The sequence below is a fragment of the Somniosus microcephalus genome, chromosome 1, assembly GCF_052327205.1.
Source record: "Somniosus microcephalus isolate GS21.2 chromosome 1, FLI_Smic_1.0, whole genome shotgun sequence".
Lineage (NCBI taxonomy): Eukaryota > Metazoa > Chordata > Chondrichthyes > Squaliformes > Somniosidae > Somniosus > Somniosus microcephalus.
In genome coordinates, this window is record NC_140987.1 from 61,445,971 (window position 1) to 61,470,283 (window position 24,313).

At 41.7% G+C, this 24,313-nt stretch overlaps 1 protein-coding gene across 2 annotated transcripts in view; it reads right to left on the minus strand.

The window, feature by feature from the left end:
* Nucleotides 1-9,461: 9,461 nt before the first annotated feature.
* Nucleotides 9,462-24,313, minus strand: part of scamp1 (secretory carrier membrane protein 1) — a 47,630-nt gene continuing 32,778 nt past the window's right edge. For both annotated transcript variants that reach the window (XM_085982418.1, XM_085982410.1), the window contains one exon: nt 9,462-16,609. In XM_085982418.1, coding sequence (XP_085838544.1) covers nt 16,457-16,609 — 153 coding nt within the window. In that variant the 3' untranslated portion in view covers nt 9,462-16,456. The remainder of the gene's footprint in view (nt 16,610-24,313) is intronic.

Here is a 24,313-nt window from a genome sequence, read left to right on the forward strand (position 1 = left end):
GGGAGGATGTTCTTGAGGGGACAAGGACAGAATCCATTTGGTTAGAGTTGAGGAACAAAAAGGGTATGATCACACTATTGGGGGTATTCTATAAGCCTCCAAATAGTGAGAGGGAGGTAGAGGAGCAAATCTACAGGGAAATCGCTGAGATATGCAAGAGCTATAGAGTGGTGATATTGGAGGACTTTAATTACTCAAATATTGATTGGGATAATGCTAGGGTAAAGGGAAAGGAGAAGGCGGAATTTCTGAAATGTGTTCAGGAGAATTTCCTTGACCATTATGTTCTTGGCCCAACTAGGAACAAGGCATTGCTGGATCTTGTGCTGGGGAATGAGGTGGGCCAGGTCGACCAAGTGTCTGTGGGAGAACACTGGGGTACGAGTGATCATCGTATCATAAGATTTAGATTAGCAATGGAGAGGAGCAAGGAACAATCTAGAGTGGAACTTCTAAACTGGACTAGGGCTAACTTCAATGGGATGCGAAAGGATCTAGCCAGGGTAAAATGGAACCAAAGACTGACAAGAAGAACTGTAATGGAACAATGGGTGATCTTTAAGGAGGAGATGTTCCAAGTACAGGCGAGGTACATTCCAACAAGAGGGAAGGGTAAGGGAACCAAAGCAAGGGCTCCTTGGATGACAAGGGAGATAGAGAAGGTGATGAAACAAAAAAAAAGAGGGTATGTGATGCATGTCAGGTGAATTCTTCAAGGGAGAACCAGACCAAATGCAATAAGTTGAAAGGGGAAGTGAAAATTAAAATAAGATTGGCAAAGAGAGAATATGAGAGTAGAATGGCGGTTAACATAAAAGGGAACCCAAAAATCTTCTACCGGCATGTAATCAGTAAGTGAGTAGCAAGAGGCTGGGTGGGGCCTATTAGAGACAAAGGTGGTGATATATGCTTAGAGGCGCAGGGCAAGGCTAGAATACTCAATGAGTACTTTGTATCAGTGTTTACTAAGGAGGTGGATGCTGACAAAATATCGGTAGAAGTGGAAAAGGTAGAAGCAATGGAAGGGGTGAAAATTGATTGACAGGATGTCCTAGAAAGGCTGGGTATGCTTAGAGTGGACAAGTCGACTGGTCCAGGTGGCTTGCATCCCAGGTTGCTAAGGAAATTGGGGGAGGAGATAGCGGAAGGGCTTGCCATAATTTTCCAATCTTCCCTGGATGCAGGGGAGGTGCCTGAGGATTGGAGAGTGGCAAATGTGACACCATTGTTCAAGAAAGGGTGCAAGGACAATCCTAGTAACTACAGGCCGGTCAGTTTAACATCAGTGATGGGTAAAGTTTTAGAAACAATAATCAAGGAAAAAATTAATGGGCATTTGGAGAGGTTTAAGCTAATTAAGGAAGGCCAACATGGGTTTGTAAAAGGAAGATCGTGTTTGACTAATCTAATTGAATTTTTTGATGAAGTAACAGAAGATTGATGAAGGGAATGCAATGGATGTTGTCTACATGGGTTTTCAGAAGGCATTTGGCAAAGTACCACATAGAAGGCTGGTTAACAAAATTGAGGCTCATGGAATAAGTGGGTCAGTGGCATCTTGGATAAGGAATTGGCTTAAGGACAGAAAACAGCGAGTTGAGTTGTGTTAAATCACTGTTTTTCAGACTGGAGGATGGTAGACAGTGGTGTTCCCCAAGGGTCAATGCTGGGGCCACTGCTTTTTTTGACATACATAAATGACCTGGATATTGGAATACAGAGTAGAATTTCTAAATTTGCCGATGACACCAAACTTGGGGGTATGGCAAACAGTGATATCAATCGACTGCAACAGGACATAGAAAGGCTAGCAGAATGGGCAGACAAGTGGCAGATGGAATTTAATACAGAGAAATGAGAGGTGATGCATTTTGGCAGAAGGAACGGGGAGAGGCAATATACACTTAATGGCAGTTTTAAAGAGTGTGCAGGGACAGAGGGACCTGGGAGTTAATGAACATAGGTCTCTGAAGGTGGCAGGATATATTGAGAGAGTGGTTAACAAAGCATATGGGATCTTGGGCTTCATAAATAGAGGTAATGAGTACAAAAGTAGAGAAGTTATGCTGAACCTTTATAAAGCACTGGTTAGACCACAACTGGAGTATTGCGTCCAGTTCTGGCCACCACACTTCAGGAAGGATGTGAAGGCCCTTGAGAGGGTGCAGAGGAGATTTACCAGAATGGTTCCGGGGATGGGGGATCTTAGCTATAAGGATAGGTTGGAGAAGCTGGATTTGTTTTCATTAGAGCAAAGGAGGTTGAGGGGTGATTTGATAGAGGTGTACAAGATTATGACGGGTTTGGATAGGCTAGACGGGGAAAGGCTGTGCCCACTAGTTGATGGTACAAGGGCCAGGGGACAGATTTAAGACTTTGGGCAAGAGATACAGGGGGGGGGGGGGGGGATGTGAGGAAAACCTTTTTTTTTTTAAAAACACAGCGAGTGGTGATGACCTGGAATTCGCTGCCTCTTGGCATCCTCCAAAGGGTCCATTGAGGCACTCGTCGCTGCCTCCTTACGAGCTGCAACCCCAACTGCCTCAGCCGACTCTTACTGGCCTCCCCCAACCAGCACGCCCTTTGGGAGCTAATTTTGCCAATCTCCTTCCCGTTCTACTCACCCTTCCCAATGCTGACCCTGAAGATTCTGCCAGCGGATCAGATCTTACCGCATCTCCCTCGATAATGTCCGTTCACTTGTGAACAAGGCCATTGCCATCCATGAGCTTATTGTGGATGATTGCACCGAAAACCTTGCTGATGGGTGATGATGCCTCACTGCCTTGCTAGATCTTCCACTACCTGCCCTGCTCAGACTGCCATGGTGGCGGCTTGGCTCTCATCACCAAATAACACCTTGGTCTTGACTCCTCCGCAGTCTCTAAATTGTCAGACTGCTTGTCCGACATACAGTTCTGGATGAGCAAAAATTTTCTCCAATTAAATATTGGGAAGACCAAAGCCATTGTTTTCCGTCCCCGCCACAAACTCCGTTCCCTAGCCACTGACTCCATCCTTCTCCCTAACATCTGTCTGAGGTTGAACCACTCTATTCGCAACCTTGGTGTCATATTTGACCCTGAAATTAGCTTCCGACCACATATCTGCAGCATAACAAAGACCACCTATTTCCACCTCCGTAACATCACCCGTCTCCGCCCTTGCCTCAGCTCATCCGCTGCCGAAACCCTCATCCATGCCTTTGTTACCTCTAGACTTGACTATTCCAACGCACTCCTGGCTGATCTCCCACATTCCACCCTACGTAAACTTGAGGTCATCCAAAACTCGACTGCCCGTGTCCTAACTCGCACCAAGTTCCATTCACCCATCACCTCTGTGCTCGCTGACCTACATTGGCTCCCGGTTAAGCAGCGCCTCAATTTCAAAATTCTCATACTTGTTTTCAAATCCCTCCATGACCTCGCCCCCTCCCTATCTCTAATCTTCTTCTGCCTCACAACCCTCCGAGATATCGGCACTCCTCTAATTTTGCCCTCGAGCATCCCTGATTATAAAAATCGGTCAACCATTGGTGGTTGTGCCTTCTGTTGCCTAGGCCCTAATCTTGAATTCCCCGCCTAAACCTCTCCACCTCGCTACCTCTCTTTCCTCCTTTAAGACACTCCTTAAGACCTACCTCTTTGACCAAGCTTTTGGTCACCTGCCCTAATTTATCCTTGTGGCTCGGTGTCAAATTTTTTGTCTTAAAATACTCCTGTGCAGCGCCTTGGGACGTTTTACTACATTAAAGGTGCTATATTAATACACGTCGTTGGTCTGTCCCCCGACACCTCTGGCACCTTCTCCTCCTTTGAACATCCCATCTTGCTCTACCCCTCACCTCTCCTTTAAAACCCTCCTTCTCTACCGCCCATCCAAGTTTCTCACCGAGATAGCTTCAGTGCTTTCCCCCCCCCTCAGCCTTTGCACTGAGCAACTTCTTATTCTCGGATTTCAACCTCGATTTCCACATGCCCTCCTATCCTTCCTTAATCTCTTCCTCCATATAAACTCCACTATCTTTTTGGCCCTCCAGTCACCACATTTCTGCAGCTGCTCAATCACACCCTTGCCTCCACCTTTGATGCCCTTGACCCCATTAAAACCAGTGCACTCTCTCACTCTGGTTATTCTCCCTGGTATGGCCCTCGCTGAAGTCCAAGGGACGCAGACTTGAATATTTATGGCGGGCAACATTCATTGCTAGATCTGGCTGGACCACATAAAGCACCATCAGGTCCCGATTTCCTCTGTCAACACAGCTCACTATTCCAGGATCATCCCAGAATGAAAATATAACTTCTGGTTTCTCTTCACTACAGTCTTCTTAAATTCCTCTCCCCTGCCTTCTCCACATTCAACTCCAACAAGTGCGAGTTCATGGACATCTAGATCGAGACCATTCGTTCAGCTGCCTCTGCCGCTTCCCTCCCTTCCCCTAACCCACCAAGCCAAATTTCCCCTAAAGTTCCCTTTGCCCTAGTCCTGAACTTTTCTCTCCTATCTCCTCTCATACTCTCTTCCAAGCTCATCTTGTCCAAGAGATCCACCTCCTGCTCCATCAACCCAAATCCCACCAAACTGCTGACCACAGAACTTCCCTTCCTGGCCTCCATGTTAGCCGATATTGTTAACGGTTCACTCTGAAGTACTGTCCCCCTCCCTTTTAAATCTACCGCCATCATCCACCCTTGAGCCCCTACAGCCTCATCTCCAACCTCCCTTTCCTCTTCAAAGTCCTTGAACGTGTTGTCACCTCCCAAATCCATGCCCATCTTTCCTGTAACTCATGTTTGAATCCTTCCAATCAGGTTTCTACCCCTGCCACAGTACTGAAACAGGCTTTATCAGTAACAAATGGCATTCTGTGTGACTAACAGTGGTAAACTATCTATCCCTCCTCGTCCTGCTCTACCCACCTGCAGCCTTTGACACAGTTGCTCACACCATCCTCGTCCAATGCTTCTCCTCTGTTGTCCAGCTGGGTGGGACTGCACTCACTTGGTTCCATTATTTTCTATCCAGTTAGCCAGGGAATCAACTGCAATGGCTTCTCTTCCTGCTCTGCACCATTACCTCTGGAGTCCCCCAAGGATCTATCCTTGGCCCCATCCTATTTCTTATCTACATGCTGCCCCTTGGAGACATCATCCAAAAACAATGGGCTCTCCCACCATCGGGAACATCCTTCCTGCATCCTGTTAGAATTTTATAAGTTTCAATGAGATCCCCTCTCATTCTTCTAAACCCTAGCAAATATAAGCCTAATCGACCCAATCTCTCTTCATGCATCATTCCTGCCAAAGCCATTGTCTTCAGTCCCTGCCACAAATTCCGTTCCTTATCCAACTCCATAACTCTCCCTGGCCACAGATAGTTCGCAACATTGGTGTCATATATGACTTTGAGATGAGCTTCCAACCACATATCTGCTTTAGCACCAAAACCACCTACTTCCACCTTCATAACATTGCCGTCGCTGCCCCTGCCTCAGCTCATCTGCTGCCAAAACCCTCATCCATGCCTTTATTACCTCGAGACTCAACTATTCCAATGCTCTGCCGGCAGGCCTCCCATCTTCCACTTAAAAATTCTCATCCTGGTTTCCAAATTCCTCCATGACCCCCCCCCCCCCTTTCTTCAACGTACTTCATCGTCAGTAAAGGGCCTTGGGACAGCCGGAGGTCGTGAAAGGCGCTATATAATTGCAAGTCTTTTTCCCCCCCAAATGGCAAGTATGCTTCAGTTTACAGCTTGCAGATTGAAGGTGATGAGGTAGCTGGTGTATCCATCTTTTTGCTGTCTTCCTCAGATCCTATATGGTCTTGTCCCCACCAATTCCTTTGGTACGAGAGTGGTGGATAAACATCAACAGGCATCAATGTCACTCAAAAGCCAGGCTTGGGGAAGTTAGAATCTGAATTTGATGGGCACTCAAGTAAGTAGGAATAGTTTTATTTGCAGTGGCAGAAGATGGGAGTTAGGGGGAGGCAGGGGATATGAAAAAGAGAGAGAGAGAGAGAGAGTGTGTGCGAGAGTGGAGCTAAGCAAGTGGTCAGAGAGCCTGTTCAACGAGCGATAACTCTTAGGCCAGGTGTGATCATGCAATCAAGGGGATGGACCATATGTGTAGGCAGGAAAGTGAACATGGCAGGCAAGGTTAAGCAAAGCAAATCAGGTGTGGGAGGGTGAAAACTGGTGAGGGTTAAAGTAATCTAGGATTATTTGTCACATGGTACAGAGGATGAGCAGTTGCTTAGTGCAGAGGCAGAGATTGGACTAGGGGATTATGCAGTCTTGACAGTTTTCATTTCATATTGTGCAATGAACCAAGGTGAACCAGCAACTAAGCAGCATTTAGCCAAATGGACCTTTGACCTCATTCTGCATTTATCATCTTATATGGAGAAAGTCCAGGGGGGAGTTAATGGTAATTCCACTCATTCTGTGACTGCTTGCTAGGCAATCTCAATTAGGTTTCTAATAATGGCATAGGAAAAACTGGTAGAGTAATTTTCATATTTATTAATGACGTGTAGATTTAGCTGCAGCACACATCTTTGGCAGATTAGTACTCCTATGGTACGTGGAGGATGTAAAGGAATAAAAAATTAGAATAGCTAATGGGCGAGCCTTATTTCTTTGCATCCTCTACAAACTGGTATGGCAACTGCACCGCCATAGACCGCAAGGCTCTACAGATGGTGGTGAAAGCTGCACAACATACTATAGGAATTAAACTACCTGCTGTGCAGGATATCTACCGAGAGGTGCCGGGGGAAGGCCCTGAGAATCATCAAAGACGTGAGCCACCCCTGCCACAACCTCTTCACCCTGCTCCCGTCCGGTAAGAGAGAAGTATACGGTCCCGTACCAGCAGGTTTCGAAACAGCTTCTACCCCCAGGCTATAAGACGCATGAACAAATAATTTATTATTTACTGTTTTATTATTACTGTATTTCTATTAGTATTTTTATCATCGCTATGCCATATTTATTCCAATATTGGGAGGACTCATAAAAATCAACATTTCATTGTGCAGTACACATGTTTGCTGCATATATGACAAATAAAATTGAATGAATTGAAACTACATTCCACACCTATTGCAAGTGTAGTTTTGGGGTTAATTTTAGGTGGTTAATTGTTGCAATGACTGGTGCTGAAACTTTATAAGCAGATAATTTTTTTTTTGGAAAAGGCAAATTATTTTTTTTAATATTAAGGGGAGTGAGCAAACTAGAGTGAGATTAGACAAGGTGACTCCGGTGAAGAAAACCACCAACATGTTTTCCATTATACTTCCAATACAGTAATGGACTGTAAATCTATCTGGTCTGTTATCATCCATAAGGTACAGTATGGTGCAGTTTATCCACTAAGAGCCTTTGGATCACAATTTGGCAACTCATTAAAGAAGCTAATCTTCACAGATAATATTCCTGGCTCCATTCAGTTTATTTGTAGATTTTATTGGTAGGTGGTCTCAGATTGCTATATCTTTTTGCATACTTGGAATTTGGCAAGCATCAATGAGAGAGAAATTTGCTGCATCAGCAGATATATCCAAATCTCACCCAGAGCATGGGCTGAAGTAGGAAGAACACACCCATGAGATTCAAGAACAAAGGGCTTCTCTAGGATAGCAGTACCTGACCTCACCCAAAATATCGATTGGAGGACGAGGGACAACTTCAGACAATTAAAAGCAGTCTGCTTTATATGAGCTTTGTTTATAGTCCCACAAGTACAAACACCCAAGTCTGGAGTGTAGGAGCTGCAGTTTTCTTAAGCATAGATAGAAATCAACCAGAAGTTCAACTGACCCAACTCTTATTAAAAAAATATATAAAAAAGGGCCACATCTATACTCCTATTGAAGATGGCAGTTGGAACAATCTTTCCTGCATCCCTATTTTTAAAAAGGAAAAGATTGATTTGCATTTCTAGTGCCTTTCATAGCCTCAGGACGTCACAAAGTGCTTTACGGCCAATTAAGTACATTTTCAGGTGTAGTCACTGTTGTAATGTGGGAAACGTAGCAACCAATTTGCGCAAAGCAAGGTCCCACAAACAGCAATGTGATAATGACAAGATGATCTGTTTGTGATGTTGATTGAGGGACACCAGGGAAAACACCCCTGCTCTTCTTCAAAATAATGCCATGGGATCTTTTACGTCCACCTAAGAGCAGACGGGGTCTCAGTTTAAGGCGTTAACCAAAAGATGGCACCTCTGACAATGCAGCACTCCCCTGGTACTGCACTAGAGTGTCAGCCTAGATTTTTGTGTTTAAGTCTCTAGCAAGGGACATGAACCAACAACCTTCTGACTCCGATGAGTGCTACCAACTGAAACACAGCTGAACTCCAGAGATTTATTAAGAACTAAAGTCATGGCGGAGTGGGGTGCAAAATCTCCAAAGTGCAGGCATTATGATGGGATAAGCAACAGATGCATGTGTCGTGTAATGAATGAATGAAATAAATTAGAGAACTATCGGGTCCTTTAATTAAAAAAGGGTAAAATTAACTTGGAAGACCGCCCAATAGGCCATTGGATTCCTAATTTAGTTCAGCACTTAGTTCAAAAATGGATTCAAATAGAACAGTTTAGAAATAGAATCCATTCAGTGGGTGAAAGTACTGCATGGCATAGTAATTAACCATACACCCAAGGTTTGAATCTCTGCTGCCAAACTCACCTGGATCAACAATACAGAACTCCAGCAAGCCTAGGTTAGGGAACGGAAGGTCAGGGGGGTGGGGGGGGCCAAATCAGATTGGCTGGTGTTCCAACGCCTGATTGTCCAGCACGTGTCTGGAGGACATGGTCAAGTTTGGCTGTGAAGCCACCTTATGGCCATGAAGCCTCAGCATTTGCTGCCTATGTTCTTAAATGAATGTGAATTTGGGCAAATTACTATGGGATCTCTCCATGGTTGAACTATTACTTTTCTAAAGTGTCCACCAACTAATCACTGCAAGTTAGCATTGATCAGCTACTTTTTCCCTCCAGCTGAACTGGGGCACTGTTATGTTATAGCACTTTGGATGAAAGAAATCCCAACATTTACTTGATGAGGATAAGAATATTCAAAACTGATTTAAATTCCTGACAATGAAACTGGAAGTCCCAATATCCCCAAATTGGATTACTTTTTTGAAAATTAAAAAAGATACAGATGTTTCAAATCTGGAATTGTTCAGTTTTAGATGCCATAATTTAGAAATATCTCTGCCGTATAACATAAGCAGCCTTGCAGCATGAATAAAACAATGCAAGATGAAGAATTTTCTGTTATGAAGTTATATGAAATTGCAGCAAAATTAAATGGTGATGCTAAATACTTTTCCTTTCTGACATGGCCTCTTTTGCCATATCCTCCCAAGGACCATGTGGAGGAAACATGGTGAACAGAAACAAAAAAAAAAAACTTAGAACTATTCTTCAGTGGGTTGTAATTTTTTTTTTATTGTAGGGCAGAAAGCGCATTTGTACAGTGTACGGCAACTCAAAACAATGGCAGAATGCAATTTACAAAATATACAAATAAATATCTCAGATTTTAATAAACCCAAGCCCTCGAATGCAAGGTGACCGAGGAAATCCACATTTTCAAGTAGAGTTCTAAATATTTAAAATATTCTTATTAAAATTCTTAGTCCAAGAATGAAAATTGGGCTTTATCAGACTACCAGAGAGGGGTAAACATGTGTTGAATAAAAAAAAGTTTTTTTTAAAAAAAGCTACTGATGCAAAACTTTTTACAAATCATAATGCTACCAGTTAACTCAAACCAGGTAAAACAATACATTCTGAAGAGTAAAGCGACCGTGCAAAATTGATCTTTATACACTCTGCCCAATTAGAGCATACGTACATCACACTGCAAAATTCTGTCGTCAGTTGCTGCCTCATTAAATTACTCTTAATTTTACTCCTGGTGTTTAAAAAAAAAACCCAAGGGGGGGGGGGGGGGTTACTGGTACTGCAGTACTAATTTGGAAAGAATTTCACAAGATCAGCTTGAATGAAAAACATCCTCTCGGTCCATTTGTTTTCACCCTTTCAGAACACGAATCCAGCTGTTTTCCCATTACATCATCCACCAGCTCCTTCAAAGAGCCCAGTTCTGCCTTTGAGCAGAACTGCATCAGTTTGCAAATTTCCAGCCATCTTTTTTAAAATATCAAATCCCAGCTATGAACAAATCAAGACTTGCTAGTATAATGTTCATCTGTAAAAATCACTCAGGCCAGCATTAGGATCAGAATCCAAAAGTGAACATGTTCCTCAGCAATCCAGTTGACAGGTATTTAGGAGGAGGGCCTTTTTATGCAGTGAAGGATCCAGGACTAAAGGCATCTGGGTTGGGGGGTGGAACACTGATTAAAAAAAAAAGCTCCCCTTTCATAAAGGTGGGCAATTTAGAATATCGTTTAGTTGGTTTAAAAAAAAGATATAGGGTGGACTTTGCGGTTCTAATGACTGCGAAACTGTCAGCGTTCGCAGCCATTACTTGGTAAAACTGACAACTTCTGACGTCTGCACATGCGCAGTTAAACACGGAAATCCAAAAGCTGCTGTCAGCGATTCCCTGCTGCTCCACAGGGTGTGAAGTCCCTGCAGATGGCAATTGTCAGAAATCACTGACCTGATGAGAACTTTCCCCTTTTAAGCTGCAATATCGCAGTTAAAAACCCCTGAAAAAGTTATGCCTTTTGAATGATGTGTAACTGGGTTTTTAACAGCATACTAAGTCATAGCTACTGCTGAACAACTTCTCTGGCATTGAAAAACTAATTTTATTTGTGGAATGTCAAATTCTTCCATTAGGATAAAAATTCCATAGGGTTTAATAATTATTTTAAAAAGTTTGATTTTTCAGCTTCTACCTTAATCCCACATGTACATCCCAATCTTTATTTTGCTTGCTGTAAAATTTATAAAACATGAAGGATATCAGGGCATTTTACTTCCTGGTTTGCTGTCTGAGAATTCTTCAATACTGCTTAGCCTGCTTGATGATATCACTGTTGCTGGAAGCTGGAGATCCCCTAGAATTGGCGCCAGAATCAAACCAATGTTAGGAAAAGGTGAAAAATCGATGCCACAGATTGCTAGATCTTTGTGGGCAGCTTTGAGGTCACTTACCACAAAATCTGGGCTAATATATCGCTTGCTGGTTCTTCACATGCAGAAGAACTCAATCATAACTACATAGTGCTCAACACATTAAAGGAACGGAGATACTACACTCAAAAGAATTGTAACAGGACACTCATTCGGTAGCATACAAGGGTGCAGATAGAACAGAAGTTACATTAAAAACGATCAGAAAAAAATCTTGTAGTTTGCTCATACTTCCAACCAGATGTGGAAAGAAAAATATTATGCATCAGTAGTCGGCTTATTGCGAGACATGACAAAATGTCCACATTTTAAAATGCTTAATTCTGAAATACAACTTCTTCAGGCCAGATTTAAAAATAAATTTCAGCTTTACGTTTTCCTTCATTTTACTCTTAAACATATTCTAAAAGGCTTCATGTGCTCCAGTTACTGTTGGGCTAAATCAATTTAGTTATTAATTATAAAATGACAATTTAAAAATGTTGAGCGCTAAAATGTTGAACAGCACAGTAACCGAAAGTTTATTTTGGTGTTTAACTGCGCAGTTGACCTTTGCTATAGCACACAAGAAAAGCTACCGCTCCTCAATACTTCTTGCATCCAACCAAACCTGGTATGACAGTGTCAACCTGTTTCACAACTTAGAATTCTGTGTTATTATACAAAAACTTGGCAATAAAGTGTTAACTGTAAATGTTATAGTTTGATCAGACTACTCGCGTTCTAGTTTCTGCTTTTCACTAGGATTCTGTAATTTCTCCAATTTCTTCTCTGCTGGAAGCACCCAGTCATGCTAAAGTGCAGTTTCGTGGGCACTAGAAGTTCCCTGCTACCTTGCCCAAGTGATCATTCTTCGTGAACGTAGACAGGCACAGAACGAAATTAAGCCAGATCCGGTCTTCACCAGATTTCCCACATGCACTTCCAAAGATCACCGATTGCAATCAGAAGCAGGATCCCAGACAGATTTCTCTCCATCAGTAGCCCAGGTACAGAGGTCAATTTTAGTAATCTCAACACTACCTGCAGGGTTGACTTCAGCTAACTCACAGATAAAAGGATCGAACCTGGGACCTTCCTGGTCTGTACGGTTCCATGCCGCAGCAGATGGTGCAATTACTTAGCCATCTGGGGGGCCTAACATGCAGCCATTTTAAATTTCAGTTCTCCACTCACTCAATTTACATCTTGCTCAAGATGCCTGCACAACCATGGTACTTTCAGCCTTCTGCAGTGATCACTCTGCTTCCAACAGGTAATTCTCTCTCCATTCTTTCATGCTTAGCTACACACTGCATCGGTTATGTTCAGTTACAGATTCTGCTATATTTTGTGTCTTAAATATTTTTCTACAACAGTCCCTTATTTATTTCTTGACATGCAAGGTAGAGAAAGTATTAGGGAATGCTTCTAGCTCTGACTCCAAGGTGATTTCAAAGTCTGAAGAAAGAAGTAGTGCCACATTTTTTGATGCACATTTCCATGTGCAAAAATTGCTCTCTTTCCGCCCCAGTCACCAAACAAAAAAGTGTCATATACCGTGATTAATAACTATTGCTGCAGTTTCTCAGCATTCTCATCAGCTTTTTGAATCATGTGCCCCCTGCTATAATGTATTTGGATCAGTATGGCTGCATACCGCATTAGATGGTACAATTACTTGCAGCCTTCTGAGGAGCCAACATACGATTGGGCCTCAAGTAGATAAAGGAGGGTCTACTGTAAATCCAATTCAGCCTCCCTCCCAGTTGAGTTTAGTTTCTCCTTGCACAATGTGCAGAAAGTTTCAAGTTCTACTTGTTATATGCATCCATTTCACCTCCCTAAACTAGCTTGTATTTCAATCTACTTCATATTTCAATTGGAAAAAAAAAAGTAGAATCAACTCAACTGTCAAAACAGGAAAATAGAAATGCTACTTCATAAATTAAGAGTCAGGTTTCTTCCTTCAACTCGACAGTTATACATAGTTCAAAAAAATAAATCGGCAAAGCTACAAATAAAACCACCAAAACAACCAACACCTAAAAGAAACAAGTCAATATGCCACATTTAAGATTTAGAAAATAAATCGATCTGCAAAGTTAGAACTTTTCAATCAGTAACTTCACAGGACATTTACATAATCCACTGGTTAACAACTATCCTCCAACACCAATGTACTCACAACACCAGGAACCCAGAGGATACGTACACCTCGCCCTTCTTGCCACTAAAAACTATTTAAGAGTACTCATCTGCATTTAAGCATACATTCCACAATCATTTGCAGTGATGTGGGATAGCAATACTTGCTGAAGTTACTCTTCAGTTCATTTCAAGGAATTACTGTTGAAATTTGAGTATTGTATATCCAAAAGTTAAAACATTTAACAAAAATTGCCATTTCTGCTGACTTATAATACTAATGTACTCAGTTTCACAATTTAGTTAATATCACAGTACTTCACAACTGTGTGACTTGAAGAACTAATTTTCTTAAAGTAGAAAATGTAGCAATATCACTAACTACATAAACTAACAAGTGACAACATTTCCTTCAGGGTCTCTTGTAACTTTGAAATACTTAGTGCCAGATTTAACAAAAGTATAAAGTAACAGAGCAATTTGTTACTTACCATCTGAAGTTCATTGATTCACTCCAAACCTCTGGAGTATCTGGCCACATTACAACCCTATTAAAACAGCACTCCATTTACATTTTCATAACTGCAACATTTTAAAATGGTGTATAAATCAAGATTTCATTCACTAGGTATTTTAAAAATATATTTTAATTGCAAGTTCATTCAAAACATGCCAGCAAGGAAATGCATCTTATTCATTACGACTGAACAAGTTCAGTATTGTTCAATGCTTTTGGGGGGGGGGGGGGGGGAGGGGTAAATCAATTTTACGTTATTAAAGTCTTTGCCTGCCTACCTAGGTTTATCTTGACCCATTCATTCACTGCTGAACGGGACATCCGGACATGCCCTGACTGTAGCTGCTAGTTACAGGTAAACGGATGGTGCCATGACTGCAGATGCAGAGTGGATTCCAGCTGCATCAAATGTCACCACAGCTATTGTGTAAAAGCTAAAACCTACAGCTTTCCCTTGATCAGTCCAAAAGTACTATTTAATAGTCATAAGGTGATGGAACAGCAGTGGAAATTTTATGGGTGTTTGTACACACAACTTTGAAACATTACAAATTAAACATCAACATCTTAATTTTAACTTTCATTTAACTCTTAGCATTTTAGATACCGTTCATTCCAACATCCATGTACATCACGCCTAGAATTTCTGAAAAACATTACAACGGTCTTCAAAATAAAAAGTAGAGCATACATTGTCCCCTCAAAACACAGCACATTTATACAATAAGGAATACAGAAAAAAATAATGTACAAACAGGACAAAACAAAAACTTCAGAGTGTCTCCTGACCAACAGGTGTACCATCAGCTGTTACTGAAAGTCAAGCTCTCACACACAAAACACGGCATACTTCAACAGCTCTTCTGAATCAAATAAAATGGAAAATAAATCAAATGGAAGGGATTCAAGTTGGACCACTCCAGCAGTAGAGAGATCTGACAGGCATGTGCACCGAGCAAGCACTCTTTTACACTATAACCATCAGCATTGCAGAAAACTGTCCAAAAGTGTTTATAATCGACACATACTAGTATGTAATAAAGATTAACTGATTAAATCTGGAATCTGCTTTTGAAAACATCTGTATCTGATAAGCACGTTTGGATTAAAACTTAAAAATCGGTGTTGGAGAATTATCTATATACAAAATAACTGTACAATTCCCTTTTCAGGAAGTATATTTACTTTACCAAATCAGGCCATATAGTATAGGATCCATTTTCAAAATTAAAACTTCTTCCTTCTTCAGGCCCATCATAGAAGCAGCATTAACTTTTGTTCAGTGACATCACTGGTCTGGTTTTTAGGTAGCAGCAGGGAGGAAAATATGACTAGGATACTAACAAAAAAAAAAGTTTGCACCACTACTTCTAGGTCAGGCCTGTGAAAGGTTTATACACAAAATCAACAGTCAATCATAATAACTACCATCACAGCATGAGAAGATCTCACTGATCAAGACTGAAAGATTTAACAGCAGTACAATCAATTGCTTTACTTATTGACAACATCACATTTTTAAAAAGTAAGCAGTCAATTCAACCATTCTTTACTCATAGTCTATTCATACAGCCTTCAGAAATCTAATTAAAGCAATATTTTACTGAGGAAAAAAACCCGGAATATTCCGGAAACCAAACACATGATCCAATAAGTTTAGATGTCCAATGATAGCCTGAAATGCTATTATGCAGGTCAGTGTGGCAAACGGCTAGATTTTTTAAATCCCGTTAAAATGCACAAGTGCAATCCTTAATTTTACATACGTGGGGTTCATTTCTCCAGGACTATAATAGGAGGAATTTGTTTTATACTGTCAATTTATACTATTAAAGTAGGAAGGCACAACAGACATAATTATTGCAGTTCAATTTCCAAAAGACTTACTCCAAACAGTTCACTCCACCTGTACTTGGCAATACTGAGTTACACTATACCACAGCTCATACTTCAAACAATTTAGGCTGCTTAGTTAAGATCGTGTATTCAGTTACAATACAAACAGTAAATCAACCATGTGATTATACCACTAAAAATTACACGATGACTCCATTCATTTTCAGTTAACAGACAATGTAGGAGAGCAATGAGGAAAAAATTGCAAACAATTAAATACATTTAAAGTTACTTTGACATTGACTTGGAAGTGCTTTTTATAAAGGCTGTTACAGATGTTGCACAGAAAAAAAAATTCAATCCAATGTACTCTGGCAGTACAAACAATTCTCCAAGATCACAAAATTGCGTGCAAATCAGTCAGCAGTCCAGTGTAGCACAGAATACACAAGATTCTCCAGTAATTCTGGAGTACAATATTAAAGAAGCAGGGTCGGCATGCTATTTACAGTCTTAACAAAAAAGGCCATCATGATCGATCCAAAACAGCTATGGAAAATAAAAAGCAATTCAAAAACAGAGAATGTTTTTGTCAAGCAAGTATAAGAGTACTGTTTGTAAGATTTTAGCCCATGCGAAAATCTAATTCAAGGGCTACATGGAGGTTTTTTTTTTTAAATATAAAGATTCATGCTGCAGTTATGGTGAAATCATGTTTGTAGACATCAGTATGTGTGTAATAACTGGAGTGGTACATGAAAGATGATGGGTGATCGGGGTGGGGGGGGGGGAAGGAGGAGGAGGAGAAGGTGGGGTTGGGGGATTAGCTTCCTTTAAATTTGGTTGCCTTTGAAAGCACCACGAGCTGCAGTCGAGGCTGCATTTGCTGCAGCGGTCTGTACAGTTTTGTTCGACATGACTCCTGTTGCAAACTCTTGCTGAGCTTTCTCAAAGCTAGCTCCTGTAGTACGATACATTCCATGTACCTAAGGAAGAAACAAATCTTAGTTAATAAGTTCTTCTCTCCCAAGACTTAAGTGTATATGGGGAATAAAGCACAAAGAGAAAGTTTTTTGCAGCATAGTTCAAGAAAATGCTCATTTGTTTACAGCAATCATAAACTAGAATGGAACACATGCAAAGACGGGCGAGAATGAGCGAAAGGCTTCAGAAATGACAAAGGCATGTTCAGAATTTTTTTGACATCCAAGTAATCTGCACTATGTTTCTCTAAACTGCAAAGAATTGATGTATGCAAATTACAAAGATATTTCTGGGTTTCTCAAACTTGTTCAGAACTTGAGACCAGATCAAGTTTTCTATCACTTACATATGAAATCACCAATTAGTGCTTTATAGAATGATTACTTTGTTAAAAGCTGCATTTTGTTTGATACACGCTAATGCACTTAAAAGCACAACATACATTGAGAACATTTGTTGCACCCAAGATGGCACCTTTGGCATTCATTTGAAAGGATTAAATCTTAGATGGAAAATTACTACTTTTAGAAGCAGTTTTCTTTATTTCGACTGAGCAGCTTTTCTGCCATCATCTGGACAAGAGTGTCATATCTAAATTTGCCATCATAATAGTCATTGTACTTAATAGCAGATCTCCCATGGTGCTGCACACACAGAGTCGAACAACGTGCGGGTGTATAATCAGGCTAACAAAATGTGATGGGTAAAGTGTTACAGGAAATGCAACACTAGGAGGTGTGCACTATACACAAGACTAGATCTCCCGTAGTATTGTTCATAGCGAGCCGTCCAAGTTTTGATTTTTGTCTGTGTCTCATGGTGTTAATTTAATGCATGTGTCTGTGCTGTGCCCTTCATCTCTGCAATATATACACACTAGATAAAACAATACGTGCATCCTGATGCTATTTGTGTTTTTCCTACTGCTGATACGGAGGGGTTTGTGATGGGTCTCTGGTATGTTCTGGTGAATGTGTTTGTTGAAGCGTGGCCTGTACTGACATACATGCTTCAATTTATATGCAATTTTAATATAATTTAATTTTCAAACTTAAAAACATGTGACTAGCTTACAGTTGGAGGGACTCGGCAATGTTCCCTGTAATTTTTTTTTGGGTGCGCGGCCCAGTCACAGTTTCGCACATGCATGAACTTTAACATTACAAGTGCTGGTCCTGGGCTGCACGGGACCGGCAGAGAGTTGCGCAGTTTATTGGGAACATTGCTCAGCAGTATAATTTGCAATTTAATGTGCTAAAAATCAAGGAGCATGCTTTTCTAAAGTATAGCACAGGTCAGTTTGTGGAAAATCTATGCAGCATTTTTAAAGTACTGCCCACAGCAACATTATAAATCCTACTCATTGCTCAAGTTATTGAATTGGGGCCTAAAATTCTTGGGCAGTGTATAGCTGGTAACAGTCAGGAATTAGAAGTGCAGAAGAGGCCATGATGTGAAAAAAAATACAAATGGCGAGTACAACCCAAGAAAGGGGAGCAGAGCAGGGCACTGGATGGAAAGAGGGTAGGGTCATGGGTGGAGCCAATAAAAAAAAGGGGAGAGGCCATGGAGACCAGTGGTGTAGAACAGGGGCAAGATATACAAAAAAAAAATCAAAAGAAAGAGATAAAATTAACAAAGACTTACATGTAGAAAGGGGAAAATGGGTTGTGAAATAAATTGGCAAGTAAACCTGGGCAACTTGTGCAACCAGTAGTGGAAAAACTGAAATACAATGAAAGGTAAGCGAGTGCAATACGTTAAGCAGGTGCTCAAAAGTGTCAGAAGTCATGACAAAAGCGTGACACAGGAAGTACAGATAGTTTCAAGAAAAGTATTATTTAGAGATAGGTATCCCCATCAGCTAACCCCAGGGATCAACATCAGTAAAAATGACTAATCAGCAAATCTTACCATGAATTGAAAAATTGTAAGAATTGGCTGCACTCCAAGCAATGATTGGACATTGAACCCACCGTACTTATTACAACACTGCATCTCATTGGGTTTTTAATTAAAATTACTTGCTTACATTTACACACAAGATCATAAAGGCTTTAATAGCTTAGAAGTCCACTGCTAAACTATTCTACATTTCAATGTGCCACTCACTGGGAAGATCTCAGCAGATATTGAAGACTCAATACTCAAGTCTGGCTATTACACATAGCAATTTACTCATTAAATATACAGTATATGGCTATTCACAATAACCAGCTTTAATACATCCTAGTCGATGGCTGTGCACACATAATTGATGGCTCCTTCTACAAATTAAGCAACCGTTATTGCTTGAACATGCTTGAGGATTATCTACTGTACATATTTTAACCCTTTTCTCAAAATGCCCGTGAAAGTAATCTTTGCAGAATGGTTATTTTGGGTACAGGAAACTTTGGTTTATCCGGAGGTTGTATGTCCGGAAACCTCGATCTACCGGCAGAAATCAGGAGCCGTTTTGTTAGTTTTTTTTTTCTTCTCATGGCTTTGTTTTCAACAGTCGGGCTCTGGAAAGTCTCTCTGAAGCTGTTGCTAAGCTAGAGATGCTTCCAAGGTACGGGCCGACTGTTTACAAGCTGTTGCTAAGCAACAGTGTTTGTTGTCAGATACGGAGTTGAAAACCTCCGTATGCTTCAATATTAACTTTGTATGTCCGGCAGTTTTGATAGATCGGCAACAGCTCGGTCCCGTCGGTGCCAGATACAACAGTTTCCTGTACTATTGAAAAACAGAAATGGAAGAAAAAATCTATACAATGTGCTCTAAATAAATACTTTTGCCTCTTTAGGAAAAACACTACTAATCAATTTTTCTTCTAATTACTTCAAATTACTTGTTGGGATGCCCTCTCTGATCCCCTCCCCCAAAATAAGATGGTAATTCTGTCTTCGAATGGTCTGCTTCCTCCTTCAGCTGAAAGAGCTGGATAAGTGTTTGTCCACAGCTTTCTTAATAATCATCAACAGAAAGGATAGACTTGATAACTCGCACTTAAATAGCATTTTTAATGTAGAAAAAAAAATTCCTATGGTGTTTCACAGAGGTGCGAGGGGAGAAAAATTGATTACATGTCCTAAATTCTGATTTGGTTCAGCATTAAAGATTGGGTCAGAGAACTGGGTTTTAAGGAGAGTATTAAAAAGGAGGAAAGGGTGATAAAGGAATTCCAGAGTGTGGAGCCTAGATGGCTGAAGGCACAGCTGCCAGTGATGTGGGTGGGGGTGAAAGCTGCCCAAGAGGTTGGAGTCATGAACAGAGCTTCCCACTGGGGTGAGGGGGGGGGCAGTTTGTATTGCTAAAAATGAGATGGGGTGGGGGGAAACAGCAAGGCCATAGAGAGTTTAAACAAGTGGATGAGAACTTTAACACGAGGGGTTGGAGAACTGGAAGTGAAATGTAGGTCAGCGAGAACTTAATTCAGGATAAGTTATGTACGGCAGAGTTTTGGATGAGCTGAAATTTATGAAGGATGGAAGGTCAGCCAGGAGAGCCTTGGAGTAAATAGAGCCTTCAAGTAACCGAGGCATGCAGGAAGATTTCATCGATAGAGGGGCTGAAACAAGAGTGGCGACAGGTGATGCGACTGGGGTGTAAGTAGGTGGTCAGTGTGATGGAGAGCGTGTGGCATCAGAAGCTCAGCTCGGGGTCAAATAGGATGATGGGTTTGCAAACAGGCTGGTTCAGCTGGAGACAGTGGCTGGGGAGTGGAATAGAGCTGTTGGCAAGGGCTGAAAATAACATTAAGGCAAACAATCAGACAGCACAGAAGCATAAGATAGGTAATATTTTGGGATACAGTATGAGTAATTTGAGACAAGAAATATGGTAAAAGTAGCATGCTTGGAAGCTATGGTTCCCAAAGCTTTCCATCACTAAGGGTTCTCATTGCCTCATGCTTGGGTCAGTTATAGACAAATTCAGAGAGATTGAATACTCAACAACTCAATTATTGTTGCATTATGCGACTGCTAGGATGGTAGAAGACAAACTAGATGGACCTTTGTCTTCTTTCGTCTAGCAATTCCTATGTTTTCAACAACCAGGATGTAAGACAGCAAAAGGTTTTGCTGGGGATAAAGGCATCAACAGGTGAGGGAGTGATTGATCAACAGCCACAGAAGCTATTGCAATGAATGAAGGACCCAAGGCAAAACATTTGAGAGTTTGAAAGTGCTGTTGTAAATGACTTGAGCAAGAGATCCCCCTTGTTCTGTGATAGACACAGAAAGTAGTGGGCGGAGATGGCAGAGTCAGCGACTGAAAGCATGGGAGATGGCAAGGTCAAAGGGGTGGCCATGTTTTAGGGACAGTGAATTCAAAGAGATCAATAGGAACAGAAATGAAGACTGAACTTGGAGGATGAGGAGTTGCTCAGAGCAGAGGCTGAGCGAGAAATGGAGGAAAGATTTCTCAGATGGTTGGGTGGGGGTGGAATCAGTAGATGGTGAGGATTTTAAATGAAAGTTGAGCTGGTTGGAACAGGGCATGTCGCTCCCAAGGAAAAAATTCCAGACGAGTAAAGAGATAGACTACGGTGTGATTTGGTGCCACATTGTTTAGGTGGGGCAGACAGTGGAAAGTATAGCCAGGCCAAGAGGCTTCAGTAAGGGTCAAAAGATTGTCATCCACGAGACAAGTTTTAGTGAAAGCCAGAATGTCAATATAAACATCCATAATAAGATTAGTAGGTGGCAAAGGCCTGGTTTGCATGTGAACAGACATTTTGGAACTCAATACGAAGAGGGGTAGCGATTGTTGATTCACTGGCAAAGTCAAAGTCAGAACGTGCTGGGTGAGATGAGTGGAAGGATGTTGGCGAGGTTAAACCCCAGTGGGCACATCAATGGGAAAGGTGGGGAGGGGGAAAGAAAGAGGTGGAGGAGGAGCAGTTGGGAACATAAAAGTAAATGGATAATGACATGCCACAAAAGATTTCAACTTCAATAATACCACAGCACATTGGTTATTTTCAAGCAACAAAATTCAGGTCACAGCTGCCTACTAGAGTGATCAGACTGCCACCTGTTGATAAATCTAGGTAAAACAATTCGCAACAGCAAATAGGTAGTACAACACAATGCAAATCTATATATACACTTACAAATTACAATTGCAACTAATCAGCTATTCTTTGATACTATGAAATAAGGAATAATTTCATTGCAAATTAAAAGTCTACTTCCAAAAGTAGATTCCCATAACTAAGCTATCATTTATTCACAGAAAAACTTCTACAACTGGGGGAGTACTGACCGAATAAAAACAATTCCATGTATTTTATACTTTTGCAGAAAATATATTTTTCCCTATTCTCTCCTCTTCTCATCTTCTCTGAAGGAATCAACTACTTGCTTCTACAGGGGCCTTCTGGCACGAACCCAAATGAGAATGGTTTTGACGAGAGCTTCAACAGCAAATATTGGTAGGTTATTCAACTGCATGGGGGGCGTCACAACGGAGACTGAACCCATCATGACCCGGTGGCCACAATGCACACTTCGGTAGGGTCTCTGGTCAGCAAATAAGAGCTAGAAACATGGGCAACTTGCCTCTTGCTCTGGGCATGAACACCAATGTAATCCCATAACCACTACCTATGTGTCAGCCATGGCTCAGTGGTTGCACTCTCATCTCAAGAGTCAGAAGGTTGTGGGTTCAAGTCCCACTCCGGAAACTGGAGCACATAATTCAGGCTGAAACTCCAGTGCAGTACGGAGGGAGTGTGTAGCAGGAAGGCACAGGCATCAATTGCACAGAACGGCAGAGTTGAAGGAAAAGCAATCTCTCAGAGCTGCAGAAGGTTACAGAGATGGGGAGGGGCGAGGCAATGAAGGGATTTAAAAACGAGGATGAGAATTTTAAATTGGAGGTGCTGGAGGACCGGGAGCCAGTGCAAGTCGGTGAGCAAAGTGATGGGTAAGCAGAGCCTGGTGCAGGGTAGGATACAGGCAGCAGAGTGGGAGGAGGAGTTGAAGTTTACAGAGGATGCAGGGCAGGAGGCTTGAAAGGAGCACATTGGAATAGTCACATCTCTAGGTGACAAAAGGTGTGGATGAGAGTTTCAGATGGGCTGAGGCAGGGGCAGAGGAATGCGATGTTAGAGGTGGAAGGGGCCTTAATGATGGGAGAGTATATGCAGTTGGAAGTTCAGCTTGAATAGGATGCCAAGATTGCAAACAGACTGGTTCAGCATGGAATCAGTGGCAAAAGATATAGGGGTCGATTTTCCTGAAGCTGTCGGGAAGGCAGCGAGACTACAACTTTCGGGTTTTAGACCCGCCTACTTCGACATCCGGCCAATCTGCGCGATTTTTCCTTGATTGACCTTGTTGAGCCCGCCCAGCGGGCTCAGCAGCCCAATTAAGGGCCACCCGGCAACAGGTGACGTCACAGACTGCAATTTCATCTGTCAAGAGTTCTTGACAGATGAAATATCAGCGTTTCACAGCTGTTTGAAGCTGTGAAACACTGACAATCTGAGTTCTAACATGAGTCCTTCCGCACAGACTCAGTTAGAACTCACACCCGCACTCAAAGCTGAAGGCTGTCACTTTTCACAGATCGCAGCCGTTCAGCTTTAAGTGCCGGCTGAGTGATGGGCTCCCGACGGCTACAGGAAGAAAGGCTGTTATGGTAAGTACAGGTAAGTAAAAGTTCTTTACACACTTTAGACACACCAAACACACTTACCTTTGCACTCATCACTCACCTGAGCACCGACATCGCGACCCCTGCAACCCGACGGCCCGCCTGCTCTAACCTGGCGTGGTTTGGAGCCGTCGGGAATCCCACACGAAACCCCTCAAAATAGGGATTAGGCTAAAAACTGCCCGTTAACAGGCAGTTAATTGGCACTAACCCCTTCCTGCCTCGTTTCGGCGGATCCCAGTGTGGGGCGGGTACCCGCTGCCTCTGAAAATTGCGTGGAGCGGGGTTTTGGGCAGGATGGTGTCGGGACCCCCGAATTCGGGATTCCCACCCCCACCCCCGCCACACGCCTGAAACCCCGCCTGATGGCTCCACGAAAATCAACCCCATAGAGTTTGCAGCGAGGGCTGAAGGCAAAGTTACTGCCACAGAAAAATTATATTTAATAGTTCTGAAAAGACAATGTAATTATTAGTGGAAATATTAGTGATCATTTCAAATGGATTCTGAGATTATCAAAATCTAGTTAACTTTATTGGAGCAGAAGTAGTTCTTGTAAACTACCAACAGAAGGTGTACCCTTCTTACTTTGGGGACAGAAGCAGGGGTTTGCATAACAAACTAAATACTGGCTCATCTTTTAAAAAAAAATCAAATCTTTTAAAAGAGGATCATTTGGGTTTCAGTGAAATGACTATTCAAAGGGGTCCGCAACTCATGCCCTCCAATTCCAAACAAACCTTGAAATTATTCTGCAAGAGGACCAAAAATCAGCTAATACCCTTAAATCACTGTAGCCCAATTTATTGTATATAGTAAAACCATGCAACCGTTTCAAGATACTTATTTAATCTAAGTATTCAAATGACCATGATAATCCTTAAAAAGTAACAGTCACTTAGTTTATAATGTCCTCTGGAATCGAGAAATGCAAAACGAAGAGTTTTCACTGAATATTTAGATTTCAGATCCTTGGGTATTCAAAAACATGATTATTCTGATAAATGCCACCATTCATATCAATACAATAAGTATTTTAAACATTTTCCACATTTAAG